The following is a 27,345-nucleotide window of genomic DNA, read 5'->3' as shown; positions in this document are numbered from 1 at the left end:
CGACTTATTTCAGGAAATTTGAATATTTAAATTAGGGTTGTTTGTTTTTTAAAGACACAAAAAGTAAAGTAAGTAAACTGCTGTTTTTTTTTTCAAATTATAATAATTACATGCAATATTGCAAAAAAGCTTTTTTAAAACACCATATCTGTGAAAGGGAGAGAGATTTCACTAGGGCTGTCTTTGGTAGCCATTGCTCTATAAAGAGCCATAAACTTAGTATTTACCTAGTGTGTTCAATGGTAATTCAGGCACAGGTGCTATGTTGGAGTCTGTGGATTCCAGTTTATTTTCACTCTGATCTATGAGAAATAAAAGTTATTTTTTCTTTCAACACACATTCACTACATTTTGTCCACAACTTGTTAAATGTGTTGCAAGCCAAAACTAAATAGCCAGATTTAAAAGCTGAGTCTCATACAGTTATGCAAATAAAATTAAATATTTGGATGTTTTGTGCTATGGAATGGAAACCAATGCCACAAAAGTATATATTGCAACACATGCTGCTTCATTTGGACCCAGCTCAACTTCCACTGAAGTCCGCAAAAGTATTGCAACTGACACAAGTGAAAGACAGGCTTCCTGTTTTCCTAGGTCCCTACAGAGGAATTAAAGTTTTCTGAAAACTTGGGACAAAGAGTCACTAACAAAAGTGACAGAAAACTATTTGAAAAAAAAGAACCATTGCTTTTCTGAAGTACTTCAGAAGTTAGCAAGATGCATGGTTCAAGAACAAATTATAAAAAAGAACAGCTGTTTTTCCTTTTCATATGATATATCAAGCTGGCAGACAAGTGAGCTGAACAATGTACATAAGCAGCTAAGGTATTTCAGGTCTGTCTACAATTAGAATAAAATAAACAGACTATTTGACATTTTTATTGCTTTCAGCAGAGACTCTGGGAAGGAACACGAGTAATTTTTGTAATAAAAAAGGGTTTAAAGAGCAGCAAACTGAGAGGGTTAAAATTACCATGGAGAAAAAGATGTTTTACCTGGAGATTCCTCTGATTTTTCTGGGGCAGCAGGCACAGTAGGTTTAATGCTCTCCTGAACTGATTCAGTGGTAGCTACAAAATAAAATGGTTAGCACAACTGAGATGAAGCTGCTTAGTGTTGGGGCATTCAAGGCAGCAAGAACGGGTTTAAGATTTAAAGTATTTACTATTTAATATCCATGGATAGTAAAACCTGAAATGCAATTATTGTGAGAGATCTAAAGAAGCTCATTAGACAATTTAGCAAGCTGGGCACCAACATGTGAATGTATTTTCTCTAAGTAGCAGCAGGGCCACCAGGGGCCTTGGGGCAAGGTGTGTGTGTGGGGCCAGCTCTGCATACCCTGAAGGGGTAGAACTGAGGGTGCAAGGGGCAGAGTTAAGGGCAGTCAGCCCTCAGCACTGCCCAGGCCTTGGTGTCATGCCCTGCTCCCACCACCCCCAGCCCTTAGAGCTGCCTGGAGCAGCACTCCGGTGGCAATTCAAAGGGGATGGAGCTCTCCAGACAGGGAGCAACTTTCTCCTTTGCCCCTCCCCTTCCCTCTCTCCCATTGACAGGCCTCGCAATAAGCATGAGAAAGTACAGAGGACCTGCTGTACACTGAAATAATGGCAAATACTGTTTATTTAAATAAATGTACATAATATGTTCCTTAATGCGTGGTTGTTATTTTTGATATATCCCCTTTGCTAGAATTCCTTTTTGTGGCAGAAGGCATTCAAGTATAAATGAACGTGTTTAGGTCCTGCAGTGAGGGCAGGGCACTGGACTCAATGATCTTGCGAGGTCCCTTCCAGGTCCATGAGATAGGTATATCTGCATATATTTCTACTGATCAGAGCAGGGGACCAATTCACTGTGAAACCTGGGCAAGTAGCTGAACTGTTCTGTGGCTCTGTTTTACCATCTATAAAATAGTGTTAACATATTGACCCACCTCAAGACACTGTACGTCTTAGCTCTTTACAAACTTCCCAAAAGAATTTGCATGAAAATGCTATCTCAGATCCAAGTATTATTATTATTATTACTACAACTATGCTGAAGATGTTCTGCTGGGTCATTAGACTAAGAAGATTCATTAGGAAAGGAGCACTGAAGAGATTTATTCATACTAAATAGCACTTCCAAATTGATAAATTGTCAGAAAAACACCTACAACACTCCTGTAAACTCCCAGCATTGCTATATAACTTGTGCCATTAAACACAAATTCTTCTAAGTCCTAGAGCAAACGCAGCGATCCTGCTAAATGTTGGCCCAATCCACCTCTGACTGAAGTCCATGAAAAGATTCTAATTAAATGAATGTAAATCTCATGACCAAGTCTCCAAATCGAATGAATATTTACGTATTTGAGACAGTAAATTTTCTCTTAAATATTTGCAACATGCATTTGTAAATTTCACAATCGCTCTGGCTATTGAATTCATTTACTAAAATATCTGTGAAAAGTGAATACTAAAAGGGACAAAATAGTAAAAATAATTATTTTAAAAATTAAAAATAATAGTCCATTTATCTATAGTTGCAAATCAAATGTTCATTATCCATACCCTGAGCAGCTATGGTTAATACCTATGTGCAGAAGCATCCTACTTCTTCCAGGACTTCAGGACAAATATAAAGAACAACTGAAAGGCAGACTTGTCTGCCACAGTTCAGACTGGTATTTGGCAATACTCTTACCTGGAGGTTGTAGAATAAGAAATCTGCAAATGCTTTTAAAGACTAAAAGATTACGATAATTTCATCCAGAAGATGGCTGGCAATCCTTACACATTTTTGCTGCATGACTACATTCTACATTTCTTTTGTTCCCTCCAAACTCTCCAGGACTGCAAAGGTCTGGTGAACCACTCAGTTTTGAATTCCTACACTGGGCTGACTTAAGTTGTAGGTAGCCCAAGGAATTTATTGTCCATAATATTCAACACACTGTTATAAAAATTATTTGTTAGGAGTTCCACCAAATAAATCACATTTTTACTTCCATAAATGGTCTGCTCCATCCTCAAGTCATTTTACAGGTCAGAAATTTTAAGTGGTGGGTACAAACTCAATGTCTTTATGAGAATAAAGTTAGACATCTTTAAAGAAAATAATGAAAACTAAGCTAGTCTGATCAGTTGTAGAATGGGTCTTCTTTGATGTGCTATAGTATACAACAAGCACAGTGAGATTTAAGGGAGGAATTCAGCGCCTCTTACTCACGCAAATACTTCTATTTATTTGAAATCAATTTCCAAGACAAGAAGGATTTGGCCATGTAATCTACCTGATTGATAAGGACAAACATTATGCACAAAGTGGTATAGTTACAACAATAAAAATATACACTTAACTAAATTAAACGTAAGCAAAATCTGCTGGAAACAATTACTTTCCTAAACTTCTCCTTTATTGTGATGCTTCTGTCTTGCCTCTTTTGAAGCCCAGGTCCATACAATGAAGTCAATGGGAATTTCGCAACTCACTTGTATGGCAGCTGAATTCAGCCCTTCTTCATTTATAAAAACAGACCAGATCACATGAAAGAGATATTCCTTATATTCTACGTGAGTTAGTGGTTATTGCAGTAATATTCTTTCCTCTTCACCCTTTCACAGACAACCAAATGAATGGAGCACCACAAAGACACAGTACAACACAGTTCTAGAGCAAAGATGTCGAACACTTTTGCCAAATGCATTGTCATTTCACTGGTAGTTCTCTCACTGACTTTACCCCAAACCATAAAATAGAAATGGAAGTACAGTTCTGTCTTCCAGGTGAAAGCTATAAAGGCGGCAACACTTCCCGTGCATGGGACTACATAGCTGCCATAGAGTATATTTCGCGGAGCTAGATCAGCAATTACTGTAGGCTGTATGCCTACCAGTGGTCTGGAGACAAGGGGCACACTTTCAGAATTGAGCTTAATCAGTCAGTCTGTGGAAGATTACATTGTTACCACTTACAGTTCAGATGTAGAGTAACAGCTGCAATTTTTGCTTTCATATATTTAACATTACCACCCGCCTCAATTATACTCCTTCTAGCAATGTGCTGCTATTGCTGATGCTAGGTGAAAGCATTAACGTCGTGCTTTGGAAACTGAAAATGTAGCCTCTTTGGAAATACCAGCTCTGAAATGTTCTCAGATGGCGTCACCCTTGAGCAGTACATACCCTAAAATTGTCAATGCATTCATATATATTGTCCCAGACACGCAACAAGAATGGAGAAGTGCAAGGGACATTGTTTAATTAGGCTGCAACTTTATTAACATCTCATCTGGGAACCCTCTAGCAATAACCCATGCAGGTCAGGATTCCTTCCATAATTACTTCCAGCTGGTGGAGAACAGCCAGCAGCCCGGCCTATAGCTGATCTTCAGCTTTTACTGGACCCCAGAGCCCTGCTTTCATATGAAAGTTAAGGAGCTGGGGAAAGATGATTTTCTTCAGACATTAGGAGCCCCAGTCCCACTTCCAGCTTCATTAGGGAATGCCTTCTCCTAAATCCACTTCCAGTTCTGGTTTACCAGGGAACTGGACCCCGTCTGCTACAAGTCTATGTACTGGATACCCACTACCTGCTAAACTGCAATACTGAAAGGTACCGCTTCACCAGTCTACCAAGTCACTGAGCTACCATGGGGAAGGCAAAAAACCCCACCCACGCTACCTGGCTGTGAAGGGAAAAATTCTTCCCAGTCCCCAAACAGGTGACTAGCATACTGCCCCAGGACAATACAAAGCTCAATCCGACACTAATGCCAGGGGTGGGAGAGACCAGTGGTGCAAGTAAACAAAAGTTCTCACTGCTAGGAGAGAGGGAGGGCACATCAGCTAAAAGGGTGTGTGCGCGTGTCAAGTGACCTCCCCATGTGACCCCTCGCATGATTCCAACCTGCCCGCCAAATCTGGACCCCCATGTTCTTCCCCTTCTCATTGCACATAACTGGGTGGGGGTGGGGGAAGTGGAGGCTGGGGGCACTATGGCAGCTGCTCCCTTCCCCAATATCCCTTCCAGCCAGGAGAAGGGCAGAACTCCCAACCTTTGACCCTCCATGGAGCTGCTGAATCTGTGTACGAGGCTGGAAGGCAGGGCTGGCAGTTCTGCTCCTTTCCCCGCTGGGAGCAAAATGACGGCAGCTTCTCTGGCTGCTGTAGCACTCCCAGCCTCTCCCCTCAGGCGGCAGCCCTGTACTCAAGACACAGCAGCCACTGGAGGGGCTGGCAGTGGCCAGCAGGGAGTCTTCCCAGAACACCACGCCAGCTAATGTAATGTGTCAGTACGGTGTACCAGCCCAGCCCAGCCCACTTGCACCACTGGGAGAGACTGAATTGCTAATCCAGATTTGAGAAGAGACTCAGGCTGGAAGAATGGAGTTTATATGTATACTCCCCACAAGATAAGCCCATGGTTTACCACAGCCCTACTGGCCCACCAAGAGGATGCATTCCCCTACCTCTCAGGCACCACTCTCATTCAGCCCTTTCAACAGGGGTCCATAAAGGAGACACTGTTAAACCCCACTAATCCAGACAAAGGCCTCTTATGTTTGAGCTTGTCAGGAGTTACAATCTGTGCCCAGGAGGCTGATGAACACTGAAAGATGGCAGATGAAATTGACATATAAGGATGTCCTCACTGGTGGTTACAGCAATGAGTACTGGTATGTTTTAAACATTTCTATGGATTCTACTAATTGGCATGTTTGAAAATAAAAGTTTAAGGCTTTTATTTTATTTTTCAAATCCAGACGAATTTCCACTATTTTTATTACTTGTTTATATTTTGCTACATTGGCAATTAAAAGTGTGTATTGCACTTCTAATTCATGTATGCAAACCAACAGACCTTCAGGACAAAATTTTCAAACTTGGTGCCTTAAAAGTTAAGCACCTGAAACAAAAAGGGACTGATTTTCAGTGGTGCTGGGCACTGTAATTGCCCATGAAGTCTGTGGGAGCTGTCTGTTCAGCATCTCAAAAAATCAGGCTTTAAGGTGCTAGCCTTAAGCAGCTGAGTTTGAAAAGTTTGGATTTAGCATTTAAGCTCTCAGTCTTCATCTTCTATAGAAAGTAATAAGTAATTTAAACAGACAAATTTAACACACAATATGTTGTGTGTGGGAACCCTCCTGTATTATGAAAAAGAATCCAGGAAGCTAGATTTTACTTTTGTTAAAAGTTTGTTTTCACAACATTTAAATTGTGGGGCAAATTTGACTTGACTGTGTCACTTGCCTTAATCAGTAAGGACAATTTTCAAAGCTAACTAAATGATGCAGACTGGGACTCACTCAGGGCGCAGGACTCCTTATGGACTGCTTTCAAGTTTACTGTATTCCAGTTCTCATCAACCACCAAACTAATTTAGCTGATCCTACCTGATTTCAACTGCAGTTCTCAAGAAGAATAAAGGCTTCTTTTACATGTAATTTTTAATGTGACTCTACCCTGGGAAAAAATGTAACAGATCCGTAATTACCTGAGAAAGGTGGTGGGGAAGTTTCTTGCACTACTGGAGTTTTGGATTCTGCAGGCCACATCTGGGTTTCATTCATAACTAAAAAGGCAGAAGTTAGACTGTAAATACCAGAAATAGATCTGATCTGCTTCTGTTTACATCTATTTCTACCCCTGCTGTAGTTTGCCAAAACAATCCAAAGTGAACACACGTCAAGTTAAATACTTTAGGGAACCACTGAACTTGCTTACACCCCAGCCCCCACCCAATAAGAGCAAGTGACTATCTCTCTGAAACATGCATTATTTTTAAAATACTTTTCCTTAGTATCTGGTGTTCAAAACCTCCCAAGAATAGATACCTACTTACCCATATGACTGGCTCAAAACAAAGGAAACAGAATGGCTTTGCATAAATGCACATTCTCAGACTAAAATACACTTATACTGATGATGCTCACCAAGCACATTAACTTAGTATAGGGGATTTCTACTTACCTAGTATTTTGTTTGTTGTTTCAAGTATGTTCACTGTCTCAGGTATAGGGAACTTCTGTTGTGTTTTATTGGGACCTGCAACGATGAGGTGCACTACACAAAAAGATAAGTGAGCTATTGTTCAGAAAAAGGTAAACTATAATCTGCCTTCAAAGATGTCCATGCAAGGGGTCAATGAGAACTGAGCATGGTTATCAAAGGGAAAAAAAATTCTCTCTGTTTTGTAATCTCTACATTGCCACTGTTCCAGTATCACTGGCTACAGAAACCAATTATACCTTAGAATTCAAGTATATGGTATATCCAGCACCATAATACATGTATTCTATCTGAACATACTCAATATGTGTATTCTAGCTGAACAAGATTGCATGGCAGTCTTGTAGTTAAAGAAGATTTGTTTGAGCATGGTTTGAATAACAACGCTCATGGAATGAAAGTTAGGCCAAACAATTTGATGCCACCCAGGAATTTTTCCAAACTCCTGGGGTCAAATCCATTCCTGAGTTCAGCAGTGTTACACTGGGGATAAATTTGTCTCCAGATATTTAAAGCAGAGGGGTTCCCAATCGTTTCAGACAATAGTACAAATTTACCATAGTAAGTTGGTACTTTCTAGTGCCTATTATCTGTGTGCTGTATCTTGATACCTAATTGCCCAAACTTTGTATCAGGACAGACAACTGACTGGAATGAAGGTAACTGGGATACACTGGACTTAGTACATGTGTCGGTAACACAGCGGGCAGGGTACATAGTCTATCCTTCAAAAAGCCTGAAGTACAAATACACATATTTGTGCCAGTGGTTGGAAACCCATGACCTAATGCACACCTGGGGGAGAGGGCCTCAGCATATGTTCTTGTAAGGCCTCAAGAGATCTCTGCCAAATCACTTCTCTCCCTTCCCTGCAGTATCAAATAACTGTTTTGTAAAATAGCGGCAACTAGCCCGAAAAATATTCTGACTATAAAACAGTCCCTTTTGTACTTCAGGTGCACGCTCCCCATCACCACCCTTACAGGAAATGTAAAAGCATTTACACAGCTTTTTATCTATCAGACAGAGAAATAAAGAATGTGTGTCTTAGTCACCTAGTATTGCTCCTGCCAAAGCTGGCCTGTCCATTGTTTTAGGCAGCATCTGATGTGTCACATTTTGTATTACTGCGGAAACAGCAAGCATCTTATCAGAGAAATTTAAATTTTTAAATCAGAAATAACACACACGAAAGGACTCTGAACAGTCTGGGAGGCTCTTTACTTAGTTTACTAGCTCTGAGCTATCAGCTTCATATTTTTACACACTATCTCAAACCTACCTCAGGGCTTGAAAGCAGTCTCTTTTCTAAACCACCAGTAACTGCAAAACTTTTCCATATACTCAATGTCATTTTCATGCCATCAACGTTAAAATAATTTTCTTTGTGAAAATTATGCTGTACACCCGGAGTTCACAGCCTCTCTCTTTGTGAGCTCCCTTGCCCAAGCTATAAATATTCCACAGACCACCTCTGCTGCAACTGTTTTTCTGCATATAAAAGCCAGGGTTGGCATTATGGGGTAGCAACCACAGCAAATGCCTGGGGCCTCTGCAAAGCTAAGTTGCTCACGCTTGAGCCGGAGATGGCAAGACTTGGGGTCCCAGGCTCCAGCACTACATGATAGGGCTTTGATTTTGTGTCCTAGGCTCCAGCATGTCTAACACTGACCTCTCTTGTGTACCTTCTGACCCATGAATGAGAACTGCTGATATCTCAAGGTATCAAAATTAATAGCTTAGCTGTCTGTACACTAATACAAGAAGTATGGGTAATAAATAGGAAGAACCTGAAATGCTAATAAATAAACACACTACAATATAGTCGATACCACAGGGAGTTGGTGGAATAATATGCATGCCTGGAATATTGGTATATACTCATCCCTTGCTATACAAACACAACTGGTTACCAACTTTCTGCTCGTAGGTGAAAACCCATAAGAGGGACATTAAATTCCTATTAAACGACATGTAAAAGTCTCTGATTGGTTCCTAGTGCTCCTAAATCGGGGATGGAGTGGCAGCAGGTGGCGCTGCTTTTAAAAGGTAAGTGAACCTTGGGTTGGGGAGGGCTAAAGCTTGGGGGCAGTTTGGGGCTGTGAGTGGGAGGGAGGATTAAATTCTGGTGGGGGGTTCAGGCTGTGGGACTGGCAACAAGGTCTGCTGCTGTGGTTTGGGGCTGCAGGGCCACCAGGGGAGTCTGGCTGTGGGGCCGTGGGACCGGTTAGGCTGCCATGATATGGGGCAGTGTGGCCAGTTCAGCTGCCACGGTATGGGGCTGCAGGGCGGTAGGGGTTCAGGCTGCAGGGCCGCAGGGGGTTCAGGCTGTGAGGCCAGTTGGGGATCTGGCTGCAGTGGGTTGGGGCTGCAGGCCTGGTGCGGGAGGCAGGGTCAGATTACTGGGGGTTGGAGCCACAGGGAGGAGGTAAGGCTCCTATTAGCAGGGGGCAGTTCACTCACTGAGTGAATTAGGGGAGGAATATGTGTCCCTTGTTTAAGCAAGTACTCATAAATAAAGTACTCCTTTAACGAGGGATGAGTGTGGAAGGGTACAGATTGCTAAGGAAAGACAGGCAGAGAAAAAGGGAGGAGATGTTGCCTAATAAATTAAAAATACATACACCTGGACTGAGATTGTGATGGCCATAGGAGACAGGCTTAATGAGAGTCACTGGGTCAGATTAAAAGGAGTGATGTCATGGTAAGCATTTACTACAGACCACCTAATCAGGAAGAACTGGGTGAGGCTTTTTGTTTAAATAACTAACAAAATCTTCCAAACCATACGACTTTCAGTGACAGAGGACTGCAACTATTCAGATATTTGTTGGGAAAAATAACACAACCAGGCAGATTATCCAACAAATTTTTAGAATGCTTCAGAGACATTTTTTTATTTTAGAACTTGAAGAAAGCTAGAAGAGGGGAGGCTGTTCTAGATTTGATTTGAATGAATAGGGAGGAACTGGTTGAGAATTTGAAAGCAGAAAGCATCTTGGGTAAAAGTGATTATGAAATGATAAGTATCCCTGACTCAGCAAAATAAAGACAATGGATTTTGAAAAGGCAGGTTTAAGCAAACTCAGGTAACTGATAGATGAGGTCCCATGAGAAGCAAGAGTAAGTGGAAAATCAACTGAAAAAAGTTGGCAGTTTTTCAAAGGGACGTTATTAAGGACTCAGGAACGAAGTATTGCACTGCATAGAAAAGATAAGTAGTACGGCAAGAGACCATTCTGGCTTACTTGGGATTCAAAAATCAAAAAGGAGTCCTACAAAAAGTAGAAACTAGGTTAAATTACAAAGGATGAATATAAACAAATAACACAATATAGGGACAAAATTAGAAAGGCAAAACCACAAAATGAGATCAATCTACCTAGAGGCAGAAAGGGTAACAAAAAAAATTCTATAAATATATTAGAAACAAGAGGAAAAGCAAGGACAAGTTCAAATAGTCAATTAAACTTTAAAATTTGCTTATTGAAATAAAATTTGTTGTTACCAAAATATTCCTTGCAGTAACTCCGTTCAGTAGAATATTAATGGAAAAGGGTTTGAACACAGTCAAAGTGTATTTATTAAAATGCTCACATTAATATTTATGATTTTGGTTTTTGTAGTATTTGATTAACAATGGCAACAACTATTTTTAATTCAGCATGAAAGCAAATAAGAAACTCAACCATGAAGCCTCTGGGGGTTCCATGCCAGTCCCAAGCCTGGATAAAGGAGGAGGATTGGTCAGATGAGTGATGATGTGCTGACCGTAAAACAACAATACGAAAGAAATCTGATGCCAGTACGACTAAATGAGAAAAGATGCCGGCTCAGGCGTTGCCCTGATAAACATGGTCCACAATACCAATCGAGCAATCAGGGTTGGGTTGATAAGCTGGCAACCGAAAGAAAATTACAACTAACACGTACACTATCAATTGAAATGTGGAATGTCCAAACACTGTGGGCAACTGGAAAATTAAAGCTGCTTGGGAAAGGGATGGAGCAATACTGATGCAATATACTTGGACTGGAGGAGATACACTGGATGGCCTCAGGAGAGATGCATGGTTGTGAAGTCATTTGGTCAGGGAAAAAAACGAAGCATGAGGCAGGAGTTGGATTCCTTCTTAGCAAAAGAGCTAAAGGAGCACTGCTAGGATACAAACAATTGAGTGCAAGAATGATAGCACTGAGATTTGAAGCAAAACCGTTTAACATCTCAGGCGTTCAGGTGTATGCACCCATGTTGGACAGCATGGAGGAACAGATTGAGCTATTCCATAAAGACTTGACAAAGATGCTGGAGGAGATATCGAAGAGAGATGTGTTGATCATCAAAGGAGACTGGAATGCAAAGGTTGGAACAGATAAGGAAAGTTGGGAGAGAGTCATGGGAAGGTTTGGATAGGGAGAAAGAAACAATTGAGGTGAGAAACTACTAGAGTTTGCTACAGAGCACGAGTGGTGATCTTCAACTCAAGATTCCAACAAAAGGACTGTTCAAAGTGGATATGATGATTGAATGACAGGAAGTCCAGGAACATGCTAGATATGATCTTGGTAAGAAAAAGATGAATAACATCAGCACAGCAGTGCCGAATTTTCCAAGGAGCAGATATAAACTTGGACCCAGTCTAGTGATAGCAAACATCAAGATGAAACTCAAGAGAAAGTGTAAGACAAAGTTTAAGAAAAGAAGAGACGTGGTGAAGCTAGGAGAAGAAGAAATAGGGAATGCGTACAGGACAGCACTTAAAGAAAAGATTAGGAACGCAGCCGCAGAGGAAGACCTAGATAAGAGAGTCAAAGGGATAGCCACGGTGATAGAACAGGCAATTGAGCAGACTGTTTTGGAAGATGAGAACATCAATAAGAAGTGGATTATGCAAGAGACCCTGAAGTTGGCCCAAGAGAAGAGAGTGTTGAAGATCAGAAGGGATGCTTCTGAGAGGGCAGAACAGCAATACAGGGTAAAATGCAATGAGGTAAGAAAATCAGCCAGAAAGCAGAAGGCAAAATGGCTAAAGAAGCAGTGTGAAGATATAGAGAGGTATTATGGTGAATGTAAGACTAGGGAAGTGTATAAGATGATCAGGAATATTAATAGCAAGTGGCAGACAAAGCAGATGGCAATCAAAGACGAGAACGAAGAGGTGTTCATAAACAAGGAAACGATTATGTAGCAATGGACAAGATATTCTACCAACCTATACAAAGCACAGTTGGACCCGAGTTGGACCTGCACTGGACAGGGAAAGATGGAAGGAAAGAGTGAGAGAGGCCTAAGACACCAGCAGGTGCTGAGCCCATGGTTGTTGATGATGATGACGACGACAACGGAATAACAAACTTTCCAGTCCTATATCTTGTCCATCAGCAGCCAATATCAGATGTTTCAAAGGAATGTGTAAAATTACTCAGTAGATGTTCAAGTCATACTCTGTTTATGTGGGAACTCTGCTACTTACTTGGATTTATTGATAGGTTTATACCCCGAGGTAGTAACTCTGATATCACTTATATACTTTATCCTGGCCATTGTAACTGAAGATTGTATTTTTTACTACACAGACATCCAATCCTTTTTAAAAAACACTTATGTTTTATGTTGGGTGCATCACAAATATTTATATGGGATTTTAATATAAATTATTTACTTTAAATTTTAAAACTTGCATAACAGCATACAAACATCTTTTAAGAAAAGCATACAAAATATCTGGAGTTAAAATAACCTAGATAAAATGTGCAAGTAGAGACTGATCTTGCGCTTCAGGACATAAATCTATGTTTGTGCTAACCAGCAGCTGAGGAGAATGCCAGCAGGTATGATTCATTTGCATGCTTGGGAGAACTTTAAAAAGGAGCACCATGCATTATCATTACCTATATGGATTACCATAGTTCCTTCTGATCACATGACATGCATATGTGTTCTAGTTATATGAATGCAGGAATGGGCGCCAAAAATTACTATGCTCTAAACAGTATCAACAGTACTGATACTGATACACATTTGTGGCCTTAGGCTTAAATTTCACTCACCCATAATATGGGGACAATAATAGTAATGCATCTCTTAAAATGATTTTATCAGTATTCATCAGATGCCTAATCTAGCACCCCTATCACACTCTAAACTTCCGCTGATCTTAAATGTGCTAGGAATGCCGGATGAGGCGCTGTTTATAAAATATTCTGAAAATGAACAGAGCCAAGTGACCTATGGCTGGTATGTTAAAATAAATCTGAAATTTTTACTTAGTCCATGTGTTACCCTCTTTATATATTGATGTATTTAACATTTCTCTGAGTTGGGGAGCTATTGGCTTTAATATAAAGGCAATCATTTGCAGAACATATTAATTAAGCTCCTGTATTTCTGTTTCTATAGAAATAGCCTCTTTCAAATTTCCAAGAGCTGATCCCTTAAAGATGTTTTTAACATGCTTCAAATCCCAATGTATGATGAATATGTTGGTTTAAATCTATTCACACATGCTATTAATTAATACAATATATCATACCCACTCAACAGTCTACTCTGTTTTATGGACATGTGGAATTTTTATTTCTCTAAAATAAAAGAGCGACATTATTTAACATCTGGAAAATAAGTGCAAGAAGCCATCTCTGAAAACGACTTATCCTGCATGAATACATATTAGAAATATAAAAGATTTGGAAGAAGTCTCATGGAACATATTTCTTTTTCTAAATCCTTTCCCAATTTAAAAACCATACAGGTAAAGTTAAACATTTTGTGCTCAGAGAAAATTAAATGTCACGAGAACTGTTATTTCACATTTGTCATAGGCACACTTCTAAGGAGTTTACTAATCTATAAAAGCACAGGCAGCAATGACTACCCACAGGAGTAGAGACATAATGACAAAGTGATAAAGACTCAGTATACTCAAATATTGAAAATCCATGCAGGTGACACCACTGAAGAGACAGGACAACACGTTCTACTCAAATTCTCCACCTAGGATTTCTCACAAGTCATCTCCAGATGGAGGAACTTCCCAGGAAATTGAGACAGATGGGATTTTTAATCAGAGAAAGCCTTATATTTTAAACATCACTATTTCAAAGTGGCATAAATAAAAGTGGCTATGCATAGACATGCTTTAATTTGCTACTTTAATTTCTCTCTTAACAGCTTTCTCCTCATCTTTATTTCAGCCTAAAGCACACTGAAAACATATTCATTTTTTAAAAAGGTTCCAAACATCCCATGCTCTTGAGCTGGATGTTAAAACTATTTGCTGATTTGTCTCTAAATCATTCTAAAGTATTAGGGAATACTTTTACTCACCTAAAAATTACTAAATATGAATCCTGCTCTCTGCCACCCTCGCACCCATTCCCCACAGCTCAGAAAAAGCTAACGTCTGAGCTAATACCTTTTAGGTTTAGTGAATTGCTTGTTCAAGAAACGTTCTGAAAACTTTCATAATTGTACTTGCACTTCTTTGTAGAAACATAATATAACATTGCCTCAGCGTTGGTTATTTCTTCTCTGGCATTTTAACACTGTCCATCATGCTCTAAGTCTCCAGCAACAAGATATCCTGTGGCACCTTATAGACTAACAGAAATTTTGGAGCATAAGCTTTTGTGGGCAAAGACCCACTTAGTCAGATGCACAAGTGGGGGGGTTTCAGAGGAGGATTTAAAGAGGGAGTCTCAGTCCTCCTCTGAACCCCGCCCCCCAACTCATGCATCTGATGAAGCAGGTCTTTGCCCACAAATGCTTATGGTCCAAAATATCTGTTAGTCTATAAGTTAACACAGGACTTCTTGTTTTTGAAGATACAGATTAACTCAGCTACCTCTCTGTTACAAGTCTCCAGCAGTGTACAGTGCAGAGAATATGGCTGAGTGCGTATGACACGCTGATTGTAGATTTTATTACAGCACTGTGCAAGAACACAGTACATAGGAGGCATGCACATTTTCTATGATCCACACTCACAACACATCAAAGATCTGGTTGCTGCACATAACTTGCAGATGGTAGTCTAATAGTGTGCAGAGAGACTACAGACTCTGGCATGCAATGCTCATCCTTAACTAACCAAAGCTTTTTTAGGTAAAATTGGGACATTGATATCTAGGACTTGCTGTCTGCAAGGGTTAGACCTCTAGATGCAGTATAAAGGAGGTTGTAGATAACAATTTAGAACACCGTGAATGACAACTCATGTGTCTGAGTATGTTGCATACACAGTGGGAAAACACAGTCAGACTGGCAGGGATGCCAAGAGGGAGAGGACACACAGTTTGCAGTATGAGTAGAGCAAACAGATTATATTTATATCCAGCTCAACAAATTCTTCGCTGTAGTATTTAAAGGAAAGTTCAGAAAAGTAAAGCCTTAGCATTATGTAACTTTCAGAACACACAGAAGATGCCTGTGTAAAAGAAGGTAAGAGAGCTGGAAGGAGTGAAGCAAATGGAGAAAACCCAAGGCTTGGTACTTTGAGAGGGACCATAGTTTGAAGCTTATGAAGAACCGATCAGTACATGATTCTGTACTGTAAATATCTCACTGTGTACGACAAAATTTAAACCATGTCACAAAGTGCTTCTTCTTTTCATAACTGACTGCTAAGTGATGCCAGGCAGACAGAATGACAAACCTTGACACATTTAACAATGTGGTTCAAATGGATAGTGTCAGAAACTAGAATTGTTATCTAATAAGTAGATGATTCAATTCAATGGTTCAGTTTAAAAAATGAAGCATAATTTAGTTACTTTTGTAGTAAAACCCACAGTTTTCTGAAGTTCCATTGCTTTTGGTTAGGAGGAAAGTTCACTGGACTCTGCAGATTAATCATAATAAATGCATTCACTTTTCATTCAATTTATACTTTTTCCTGAGATACTTGGTTTTTCCCATTAATACAGATCTCAACATGAATAAAAACCATACAAGTTACCTTGTTTGATTCTTGTAATAGGGACCAGTTTTGTAGTATCTCGTAATATAAGCTATAAAAAAGAAAATATAATGTAAGCATCAGGATCTGAGCCATAATTGTAATTGAATTTTTCTTTGTAATGAAAATAAAAGGCAGTAAGAAATTCTGTATTTATAGACCAGAAACCACTGGCTGCAGCCAAATGGAAGGGATCAAAATGTTTTATTTCAGTTCATGCCAACAAAAATGAAGTGTAACCGTCAGGGGACTGGAGCCATGTCCACTTTTAACTTGGGACAAATGAGACACTGCTGTATAAATACAGAATTCCTTACTGCTAAAAAATACTCTAATCTATGTTCTCTTTGAGCTGAATTGCTCCAGCTTGTATTGTAAATTACTAAAGAACTGGAGAAACCAGGACAATGGAACGGTGCAAAGTAATTACAATGAAATTTTTTAAAAACAAAAAATGAACAAGCAAACAAGAACAATTTGTGTTTTGTGTTACCAACTCCCAACTCTGACCAACATTATTATGAGAAGAGTCACAGACAATTCTCATAAACCAAGACGATTTTGTGGTTTTAAAACCAAAATCAAGTAAAAATTTCTCATTTAATGTAAAGTATGGAGGTAAAAGGAATTTGTTGCAGGTTAGCATCTGTGACCTTCACCAATGGTGTCATCTTCATTCGGACAAATGGTTTCTCCAGGTGATATGACAGTCACAAGAAGGATCCAAATTGAAAGGAGTGTATATGTTTTTTAATATTTGTATTGCAAACATTTGAATTTTTATGCCTTACACCACTCTCTGATTTGCTCACCTTGATTATGTTTTTCTGATTTGTCCTCCTTGCTGACTGTTTTTGGTTCTCTGTGCCTTAAATATTGAGTCTGTTCTGGTCTGGCTATGGTCTGAAGAAGTGGGTCTGTCTGACGAAAGCTAACCTAATAAATTATTTTGCTACTCTTTAAAGTGCTACTTGACTGCTTTTTGTTTTGATCCAGAAAGTTTTTCATCCATACACTAAACTTTTACAGACTTTTGAGCGCCACGGACATAAGCACCTTCAGCACATGAACTGATCCTCCATTTCTCAAAATGGAGAAAACAGCAGTTCTCTGTAAGTAGGCCCTGATCATCCTTTGCCTCATGCAGGTACTGGAGCCAACATTTCAGTAGTACAATGACCGGAAAGGAATCAGGCAGAAATACTGCCAGCAACATAGAAAACCTAACTGTAGCTATTAAATATAATGCTCTTTCAGGGAAGTCTGAGTTTAAAGGACAAACAGAACTCAATATACAATTACTTCTTTTGACTAAACATAACAAATAAAGTCCTTCTTTTATGAGTGGGGATCAGTTAACATTACTGGTTGATTCTGTATTTCATAACAGCATCCATCTAAACAATTTCATCCAAAAACATATTCAATGTAAAACTAATAAAATATTATACAGTAAATCCCCAACATATGAGATTTTGACTCGCGCTTACCTTGCATTAACGCAAATCGAAATCCTGGGGTTCCCAGAGCCAGGGGTTGGTGGGAGCACAGATCCTACGCTAGCTCCCTGCTCCAGCCCCTGGCTCCCCCAGCTCAGGGAAGCTGCTTTTCCAGCTGGGGGAACCAGGGAACAGACAGCTACAATGGCACAGCTTCTTCCTGGCTTCCCCCAGCTGGGGGAAGGCAGATGGGCAGATAGCCGCACTGCTGTGGCTTCTCCCCAGCTGCCCACCACTGTGGGAGCCAGAAAACTGACCAGTGCTAGTCGGTTTCCTGGTTCCCCACCCCCCACAACTTGTGTGAAATTTGAGTTAGGTGAGGTTGCCCAGGAACGCAAACCTTGAATAACTTGGGGGTCGACTGTACAGTGTTTTTTTTTAAAAAAACATGTTTCATCTGGGTCAATTTTTATGAGATCATTGGAGATCTCATTACAGATCACATATTTCTTCTCCTGACTTTTAATCAACCTTTGCAATCAAGTTGAGGCAGTCAAGTGTTATTTAAAAATAAAGTGCACACTACAGAAAACAAAACTAATTGAAGTGGACTACATGGTTTTATGTGCGGATTTTAACTAACAAAATGTTGTATGTTCTTTCTCTTTAAAAAGAAAGTAAAACTGCTTTAAAAAACACAACACAATAGCTTGATATGGTTTGGTAGAAGCATCTTCAACACGTGAACTAACCCTGTATTTCAGTCAATGGAAAAAACAGCAGTTCTCCACGATATAAGCAGCCCTGGACCATTCTTTTGGCTCCTGCACGTACTGGACCCAATATTTCAATAGTACAATGACTGGAAAGGAACCAGGTAAAAGCAAGGCCAGAAATATAAAACCACCATCAAAATAAAACTACTACTTGTAGTGGTAATACTTTATTACAGAACATATACACAACATAATACTGCATTCTACATACTGCAAATATTTTCCCTAGCTGTGTCTACAGTACAAAGTTTTGTCGACAGAAGATGCCTCCTGTCAACAAAACTAGGGAGTGTTCACACTACAAATGCATTCTGTCTAGAATCTGTCAACAGAACACAACCTTCTTCCCAGCAGAGTTATGTCTTGAAAGTTTGAGGCATAGAGCTTCAGTAGACAGATTCTGTCAACAGAAAAACAGTGTAGATTCTCCGGTCGGGGGAGGGGCTCTGTCTGTCAACAGAGAGGGCTTCCAGTTCATCTGGCAGCCCTGTTTGCAGACCTTCTGGTTGTCTGTTCTGTCAACAGAAGGTTGGGCACTCTGGCCGCTCTCTTTCGACAGAGGGCATCAACAGGGGGAGCCCCTATTAGGTGTGGACATGTTCTGCAGACAGAGGTTCTGTTGGCAAAACTCTATCGACAGTGACTTCTGTAAACAGAACTTTGTAGTATAGACTCAGCTTCTGTGTTTGCAGATTAACTCACAATTTGAGAAGTGGATGGAAGTAGTCTGATTTAGGCTGACATTGAATTTGTATGGAAATAGTGCTTGTAGGTATTAGGGAGCATCTGGAAACCTTTTGAAGAAAATAGACTTTATTGTCATTACAGAGACTTAGCAGGATAACTCCCATGGTTAGAGTACCAACATAGTGGGATATATTTTGTTCTGGGTATAAATATGGGAATAAACAAGGAAGTGGCAAGTATCCGATATAAAGGAAAAGTGAGTGACTGATTTACTGAAACTTTTGGGGTGAAAATAACAGGGGAAAAAAACTACAGCAATATTATGGGGAGGATTTATAATAGACCACCAAATCAGGAAGTGAATGAGTGTGACTTACAGCCAGAAAGTGTTAAGCAACTAGCAGGCTAAATGACCCAAATGCAATCTTTAACCAAAGAGACAAAATAGAAAAGCATGTTAAAGGAAATTAAGGTCATTCTGTGTTAGATGAACTGGAGCTGTGAAATTCAGACTTGTATTGTTAGAAAATTAGAGGTAATACTAATTGTATGTATTTAAATCTTGTTAGATGTTGATCACAGAATCATAAAACACAAGACTGGAAGGGACATCAGGAGGTCATCAGGAGTCCAGTTCTCTGCCCTCTCAGCAGGACCAAACACTATCTAGACCATCCCCAATAGCTGTCTGTCTAACCTGCTCTCAAATACCTTCAGCGATGGAGATTCCACAACCTCCCTAGGTAACTTATTACAGTGTTTAACCATGCTTACAGTTAGGAAGTTTTTTCTAACATCTAATCTAAAACTCCCTTGCTGCAGTTTAAGCCCATTGCTCCTTGTCCTATTCTCAGAGGCCAAGGAGAACAATTTTTCTCCCTCCTCCTTGTAACCTTCTTTCAGGTACTTGAAAACCGCTATCATGTCCCCTCTAAGCCTTCTCTTTTCTAAATTAAACAAGACCGGTTCTTTCAGTCTTCTCTCATAGCTCATGTTCTCTAGACCTTTAATCATTCTTGTTGCTCTTCTCTGGATCTTCTCCAATTTCTCCACATCTTTCTTGGAATATGGTGCCCAGAACTGGACACACTAATCCAACTGAGGCCTAATGAACACCGAGTAGAGCGGAAGAATGACTTCTCGTGTCTTGCTCTCAACACTCCTGTTAATGCATCCCAGAATAATGTTTGCTTTTTTTGAAACAGCATCAGACTGCTAACTCATATTTAGCTTGCGGTCCACTATGACTCGTAGATACCTCTCCTCAGTACTACTTCTGAGACAGTTGCTTCCCATTCTATATGTATGAGGCTGATTGTCTCTTCCTAAGTGGAGTACTTTGCATTTGTGCTTTATTAAACTTCATCCTATTTACCTCAAACCATTTCTCCAGTTTGTCCAGATCATTTTGAATTATGAGCCTATCCTTCAAAGCAGTTGCAACTCCTCCCAGCTTGGTATCATCTGCAAACATAAGAAGTGTACTCTCTATGCCACTATCTACATTGTTGATGAAGATATTGAATAGAATCGGTCCCAAAACAGATCCCTGCGGAACTCCACTTGCTATGCCTTTCCAGTGTGACTGTGAACCATTAATAACTACTCTCTGAGAACAGTTAAAGAGAAGTTACTCACCGTAGTAACGATGGTTCTTCGAGATGTGTCCCCGTGGGTGCTCCACAATAGGTGTCGGGCTCAACCGGCGCCGCAGATCGGAATTCTTCCAGCAGTTTCTCCTGGATCGCACATGTGCCGGCGCGCGCCGCTCCCTTGCGCTTCCCCGGCCACATGCGCGATCTGGTCCCCACCAGTTCCTTGACCAACCGCCTCAGATGCTCCTGAAAAACACTAGACAGAGATCCGAAGCAGGGAGGATGGGCGGGTGGTGGAGCACCCACGGGGACACATCTCGAAGAACCATCGTTACTACGGTGAGTAACTTCTCTTTCTTCATCGAGTGTCCCCGTGGGTGCTCCACGATAGGTGACTACCCAGCAGTAACCCAAGAAAGGAGGTGGGTAATCAGTTTATGTGCAGCTTGCCCCCGAAAGGACTGCTGTCGAGAGGCGGGTATCCTCTTGGAACACCCGATGTAGGGCATAATGCTTGGCAAAGGTGTCATAGGATGACCAGGTCGCCGCTCTACAGATGTCCTTCAATGCAATGCCCTTAAAGAAGGCTGTTGACGCCGTCACCGCCCTGGTGGAGTGAGCCCTGGGCGGGGCCAGCAAAGGAGTCTTTCGAAGTTCGTAGCACATTTTTATACAGGATACAATGTGCTTTGAGATTCTCTGTGAAGAGAGACCACGTCCTTTTGACCTGGGAGCGAGAGAGACTAGAAGCCTGTCCGTTTTCTGGAAGGACTTAGTTCTGTCTATGTAGAAGGCCAACGCCCTTCTCACATCCCGGAGATGCAGGCGTGCCTCCTTGCTGGAGCTGTAAGGATTCGGGTAAAACTATTGGCTCGTTAAGATGGAATTCTGATGAAACTTTTGGAACAAAGGCTGGGTGCAGCCGTAAGGTTACCACCTCCTTTGAGAATACTGTGCAGGGCGGCGTTGCCATAACTGCTGCAAGCTCACTGACCCTGCGAGCTGACGTAATTGCAAGGAGGAAAGTTGTTTTTATCATAAGGAGACGTAGGGGAACCGTGGCTAATGGTTGAAAAGGTGGACCCGTGAGCGTGCTGAGCACCAGGTCCAGGTTCCACGATGGCGGAAGCAGTTTCCGAGGGGGGTACAGGTTTACCAGCCCCTTCAAGAACCTGGTAACGATAGGATGGGCAAATACCGTGGGCCCCTCCTCTGCATGCCGAAAGGCTGATATAGCGGCGAGGTGGACTTTTAGCAAGGATAATGAAAGTCCGTCCCTCTTGAGGTCCAATAAGTATTCAAGTATTACTGGTATAGGAACGGCAAGGGGAGCTAACTGTTTGGCGGAACACCAGGCTGTGAATCGAGTCCATTTCGGCTTATAAGTCTTCCTGGTGGAGGTCCTTCAGCTACTTTCCAGGACTTGTTGTACTCCCTCCATGTATGTACTTTCTAAGGAGCTGAGCCATGGATTAGCCATGCTTGTAGGCGCAGGCTCTGAGGGCTCGGGCGCACTATGGACCCCTGGGACTGCGTGAGTAGGTCCCGCGCCACTGGTAGGGGGAGCAGTGGGCAGTCCGACGTGCAGAAAAAAGGGAAACCATTGCTGCCAATCCCAAGTTGGGACTACTAGTATCATGCGAGCTCTCTCCCTTCTGGCTTTCTGCAAGACCTTGTGGATAAGCGCCGTTGGGGGGAACACGTAAAGTAGGGGGCCTTTCCATGGAATCATGAATGCGTCCCCCAGGGACCTCCGCCCCACTCCTGCCCTGGAGCAGTACTGGGGACACTTCTTGTTGTGCTGTGTGGCAAACAGATCGATCTGGGGAAACCCCCATGTATGAAAGATCGGTCGTAGCAGATCGGCGTGGATCTGCCATTCGTGCGTGAGTGCAAAATACCTGCTCAGCTGATCTGCTTTCACGTTGTGAGCACCTGGCAAGTACAATGCTTTCAACGTTATGTTGTTGGCAATGCACCAGTTCCACAGTTGGACTGCTTCCGCACATAGGGCATGGGATCGGGCTCCTCCTTGTCGATTTATGTAAAACATAGTGGAGGTATTGTCTGTATTGATCCCGACTACTTTGCCACATATGTGGTCTCGGAAAGGCTTGCAGGCATTGAACACTGCTCTGAGCTCTAGTATGTTTATGTGCAGTGACTGTTCCGCAGGGGACCATAGCCCTTGCGTCACCTTGTCGCCAATGTGCGCTCCCCATCCTATGTGGGAGGAGTCAGTAGTAAGAAAAATAGAAATTTGTGGTTGGTGAAAGGGCACCCCTGCTAGCAAGTTCTTGGGGTTTACCCACCACGCCAGGGATCTGCGCACCTCTGTCATGGGCAACACTACTCTGTGGACAGTGTGGGATGCCGGTTTGTAGACCCTCGCCAGCCAATGCTGCAGGCTTCGCATGTGTAACCTGGCATTCTGTACCACAAATGTTGCTGCCGCCATATGGCCTAGCAGCTGTAAGTACGTTAAGACCGGCACCGTGGGGCTGTATGTAATGACTTGCACCAGCGTACTGATGGCGCGAAAACGGGCGTCGGGCAGATACACCCACCCTTGCTGTGATAGAGTTTATGCGTGCCCCTATGAACGCTATGTCCTGTGTAGGGTCAGTCTTTGACTTCGCGAGATTGATGACTAGGCCCAGCGAAGGAAATGTGTCCGCTGTGACGCGTATCACGCGTAGGACCTCTGTCTTCGAGGCTCCTTTCAGTAGGCAGTCGTCCAGGTATGGAAATATGAATACCCCCTGTCTGTGCAGGTAGGTTGACACCACTGCCAAGGTCTTGGTAAAAACTCTGGGGGCCGAGGAGAGGCCGAATGGAAGAACCCTGTACTGGAAGTGTTCCTTGCCGACTGTGAAGTGGAGGAAGCGCCTGTGTGCCAGGTGGATTGTTATATGAAAGTAAGCATCTTGTAAGTCGAGGGCTGCAAACCAATGTCCATTGTCCAGTGCCATGAATATGGAGGCAACTGTAATCATCCGAAACCGTTGCTTGCGCAAGTAGCGATTGAGTCCCCGAAGATCTAAGATGGGCCTCCAGTCTCCTGTTTTCTTCTCTGTGAGGAAGTAGCGTGAATAAAACCCTTTCCCCTGGAATTGTTCTGGCACTCTTTCCACCGCCCCTATGAACATAAGGTGGTCCACCTCCTGTTTGAGCCTCGCCTCGTGGGCAGCGTCCCGGAGGTGGGGCCTGGAGGGAGGCTTCATCGATGGGAGCGACTGGAAGGGGATTGCGTAACCCGTGGCTATGATCTCCAGCACCCATTTGTCTGCGGTGATCTTTTGCCATTGGGAGTGAAACGGTCTGAGGCGATGATGGAACATGAGATGAGAGTGGCATTGTGCGATGGTAGTGATAGTGCAGCCCTTGACATGCCCGTCAAACTTGTTGCCTTTGGGCCTGTCCCGAGGGTGTACGGCTTTGTTGGGAACGTCGCCTGGGAGTTCTGTACTGTTGCTGCTGTTGATGTTGCCCTTGGTCGTAGCCCCGCTGATACTGCGCACACTGTGGTTGGTATGGGTAGCATCTTTGCTGAGGGTAATATTTTTTCTTCCTATATGGAGGGGTATAAATACCCAGGGTTCTAAGGGTAGCTCTGGAGTCCTTACTGGAGTGGAGGACCGAGTGGGTTGAGTCTGCAAACAACTTTTGCGTGTCAAAGGGAAGATCCATGATCTTCGCCTGTAGATCCCTCGGGATGCCCAATGTCTGGAGCCAGGATTCTCTACACATGACCACTGCTGTAGCCGTTGAGCGTGCCACCGTATCTGCCACATCCAGGGAGATCTGGACTCCCGTCCTCGAAGCGGCGTAGCCCTCTTGCACAATTGCCTTTAACACCGGCTTCTTATCTTCCGGAAGTGAATCCATGAGAGAAGTAAGCCTGGAGTAATTATCGAAGTTATGGTTTGCTAGGTGTGTGGCATAATTTGCCATTCTCAATAGCAGGGTGGAAGAGGAATATACCTTCCTGCCAAACAGCTCTAGCTTCTTGGCATCTTTGTCCGATCCCCCCGATTTGTACTGAGAAGTCTTTGACCTCTACTGGGATGATTCGACCACCAGTGAGTTCGGTTGTGGGTGACTGAAGAGGAACTCCATGCCCTTTGCCAGGACGAAGTACTTCTTGTCCGCTTTTTTATTCATAGGCGGAACAGAGGCCGGAGTCTGCCATATGGTAGTGGCTGACTCCATAATGGCTTTGTCCAGCAGGATAGCAATTTTGGATGAAGCCGGGGGTCTCAAATTTTTCAGGAGTTTGTGATGTTTCTCCTGCACTTCTGCCGTTTGAATGCCTTGCATGAAAGCCACCCTTTTAAACAACTCCTGAAACTGTTTAAGGTCATCCGGGAGAGCGACATCCCCGGGGGCCATGGCCTCATCTGGGGAGGATGAGGAGGAACCACTAGGGTAAACCTCCCTCAAACTCTCAGGTTCCTGCGGTCGATGGGATAACTGAGTTTCCATCCCCGCCCGGAAGCGTCCACGGGGTTATTGGCTGGCTGGGGGGGACCTGCCCCTGGGCGTAGGCCTGGAGTGTCTGTGTCCAGCATGACAGGAACGACCATGGCAGCACGGGCACGGGTCCGGGGACGGAGACCTGGACCACTCTCGGGGTGTGTACCCCCGATGTCTGGGAGAGCGAGACCTCCGCGATGACACAGATAGCGGCGACACTGGTTTGTGATAGTACTCCAGCGGACCCAATCCCAGAAAGGGCGAAGGTGGCCCCAGCCATGGTGACATTGGTTGGAGGAATGGAGAAGGAGGTTCTGGATAGGCCAGTGGAGACCCAGGCCTTCTGGGCGGCATGTGTAGCACAGGGGGAGAGCTTGTTGTTAGCAGCAGCGCAGCCCTGTCCAGAGAAGGGCTGCGGTGCCGGGTTTTTGCTCTTGCCTTTCCCCTCCCCTGTGGGGCTGGCACCACCCCCTGCCGTGCCGGGGATCTCAGCCCCCTCTGTCGGCGCCACACTCTGCCTGCTCAGCTGCAGTGCCACGCGGATAATGTCCTCCAGTGCCTGCGGGCTCCGTGCCTGCTGGCCCTGCACTGTTGGTGCCACGGGGGTCGGTGCCGCCTGTGGCGGTGCCCCCGGTTCCTGTGCTGGCCTGGCCGCCGCTCTAGGCGCTGCGCATGTCGGCTGTTTTGTAATCGGAGGCTCAGCCTCTGCCACGTGCGCTGCCATGGTGCCACTTGCCTGAATATGCGGCTGGGGGCTGTGTGCTCTGCCCGTCCCGCTCACTGAGACCGCCGGCAGGGATCGAGCTGGGTAGAGCTTCCTCCATTTTTGCACCGAGGGGGTCAGAGAAGCTGCCTTCCTTTTGTGGAACCCAGAGGGCCCTTCTGATTGCCTCTCTGGCGCATCTGGCTGGAGAGCCTTATCAAACAAGAGCATTTTAAGACGCATTTCTCTGTCTTTTCTTGCCCTGGCTGTGAGCTTAGCACAGTGGGAACACTTCTGGGTAACGTGTGATTCCCCCAGGCATCGGATGCATTCACTATGCCCATTGGAGGCCGGCATAGCTTCACGGAAGGACTCACGCTTTTTAAAGCCTGAAGAAGCCATCTCGGTGAGTCTTTTACTGTTAATAGGGTACTTAGCACCTTATCCGTGCCTGTTTACCTGAATCGTGGACCCCGGCCTGCAGGGCAGCGGGCGGCCTACTGGCCTTCACGTCCACTTTTCTTCTCCGCTCTTCTCTCTCTTTTTTTTTTTTTTTAATATTCTCTTTGTCCTCTCTCTCTCTTTTTTTTGAAAAAAAAAAAAGAAACAACAATTTACACGTAGAAACACTGTCTAATTTGACTCAGGCCGTAGCCTGAGCGGATTCCGTCTGCAGCCGATGGCGGTTGAGAAGGAACCGGCGGGGACCGGATCGCGCACATGGCCGGGGATGTGTAAGGGAGCGGCGCGCGCCGGCGCATGCGCGATCCAGGAGAAACTGCTGGAAGAATTCCGATCTGCGGCGCCGGGCGAGCCTGACACCTATTGTGGAGCACCCACGGGGACACTCGATGAAGAACCAACCAGTTATGCACCCACTTTATAGTAGCCTCATCTAAGTTGTATTTGCTTAGCTTATTGATAAGATTACATGAGACTGTGTCAAGTGCCTTACTGAAGTCTAGGTATACCACATCCACTGCTTCTCCCTTACCTACAAGACTTGTTATCCTGACAAGGAAATCTCAGATTGGTCTGGCATGATTTGTTCTTTAGAAATCTATGCTGGCTGTTACCTGTCACTTTATATATCCAGATGTTTGCAGATGAATTCCTTAATTATTTGCTCCATTATCTTTCCTGGCACAGAAGTTAAACTGACTGGTCTGTAGTTTCCTGGGTTGTTCTTTTTTCCCTTTATGTACATAGCACTATATTTGCCCTTTTCAAGTCTTCTGGAATCTCTCCCAACTTCCAGGACTTTTCAAAGATGACAGCTAAAGGCTCAGAAACCTCCTCTATCAGCTCCTTAAGTATTCTAGGATGCATTTCATCAGGCCCTGGTAACTTGTAGGCATCTATTTTTTCTAAGTAATTTTTAACTTGTTCTTTTTTTATTTTATCCTCTAAACTTACCCCCATCCCACTAGCATGCACTGTGTTAGGCAATACTGCATCCGTCTTCCTGGTGAAGACCGAAACAAAGAAGTCATTAAGCACCTCTGCCATTTCCAAGTCTCCTGATATTGTTTCTCCCTCCTCACTCAGTAGGGGGCCTACCCTGTCCATGGTCTTCCTCTTGCTTCTAACTATAGTTATAGAATGATTTCTTGTTACCCTGTATGCCTCTAGCTAGTTCAAGCTCGTTCTGTGACTTGGCCTTTCTAACCTTGCCTCCGCATACATGTATTGTTTGCTCATATTCATCTTTTGT

The 27,345-nt window shown here is 43.1% G+C and overlaps 1 protein-coding gene across 3 annotated transcripts in view; it reads right to left on the bottom strand.

The window, feature by feature from the left end:
- Positions 1 to 27,345, bottom strand: part of ABI3BP (ABI family member 3 binding protein) — a 451,725-nt gene that overhangs the window by 171,165 nt on the left and 253,215 nt on the right. For all 3 annotated transcript variants that reach the window (XM_074999360.1, XM_074999369.1, XM_074999377.1), the window contains 6 exons: positions 15,956 to 16,007; positions 8,054 to 8,125; positions 6,960 to 7,052; positions 6,484 to 6,561; positions 999 to 1,073; positions 228 to 302 (listed from right to left, as the gene is read on the bottom strand). In XM_074999360.1, the coding sequence (XP_074855461.1) occupies positions 228 to 302; positions 999 to 1,073; positions 6,484 to 6,561; positions 6,960 to 7,052; positions 8,054 to 8,125; positions 15,956 to 16,007 (445 nt within the window). The remainder of the gene's footprint in view (positions 1 to 227; positions 303 to 998; positions 1,074 to 6,483; positions 6,562 to 6,959; positions 7,053 to 8,053; positions 8,126 to 15,955; positions 16,008 to 27,345) is intronic.

This window comes from Carettochelys insculpta, chromosome 1 (genome assembly GCF_033958435.1).
Source record: "Carettochelys insculpta isolate YL-2023 chromosome 1, ASM3395843v1, whole genome shotgun sequence".
In the NCBI taxonomy this organism is placed as follows: Eukaryota; Metazoa; Chordata; order Testudines; family Carettochelyidae; genus Carettochelys; species Carettochelys insculpta.
The sequence above is the reverse complement of the archived record's forward strand: the minus strand, read 5'-3'. Positions and strand labels throughout refer to the sequence as shown.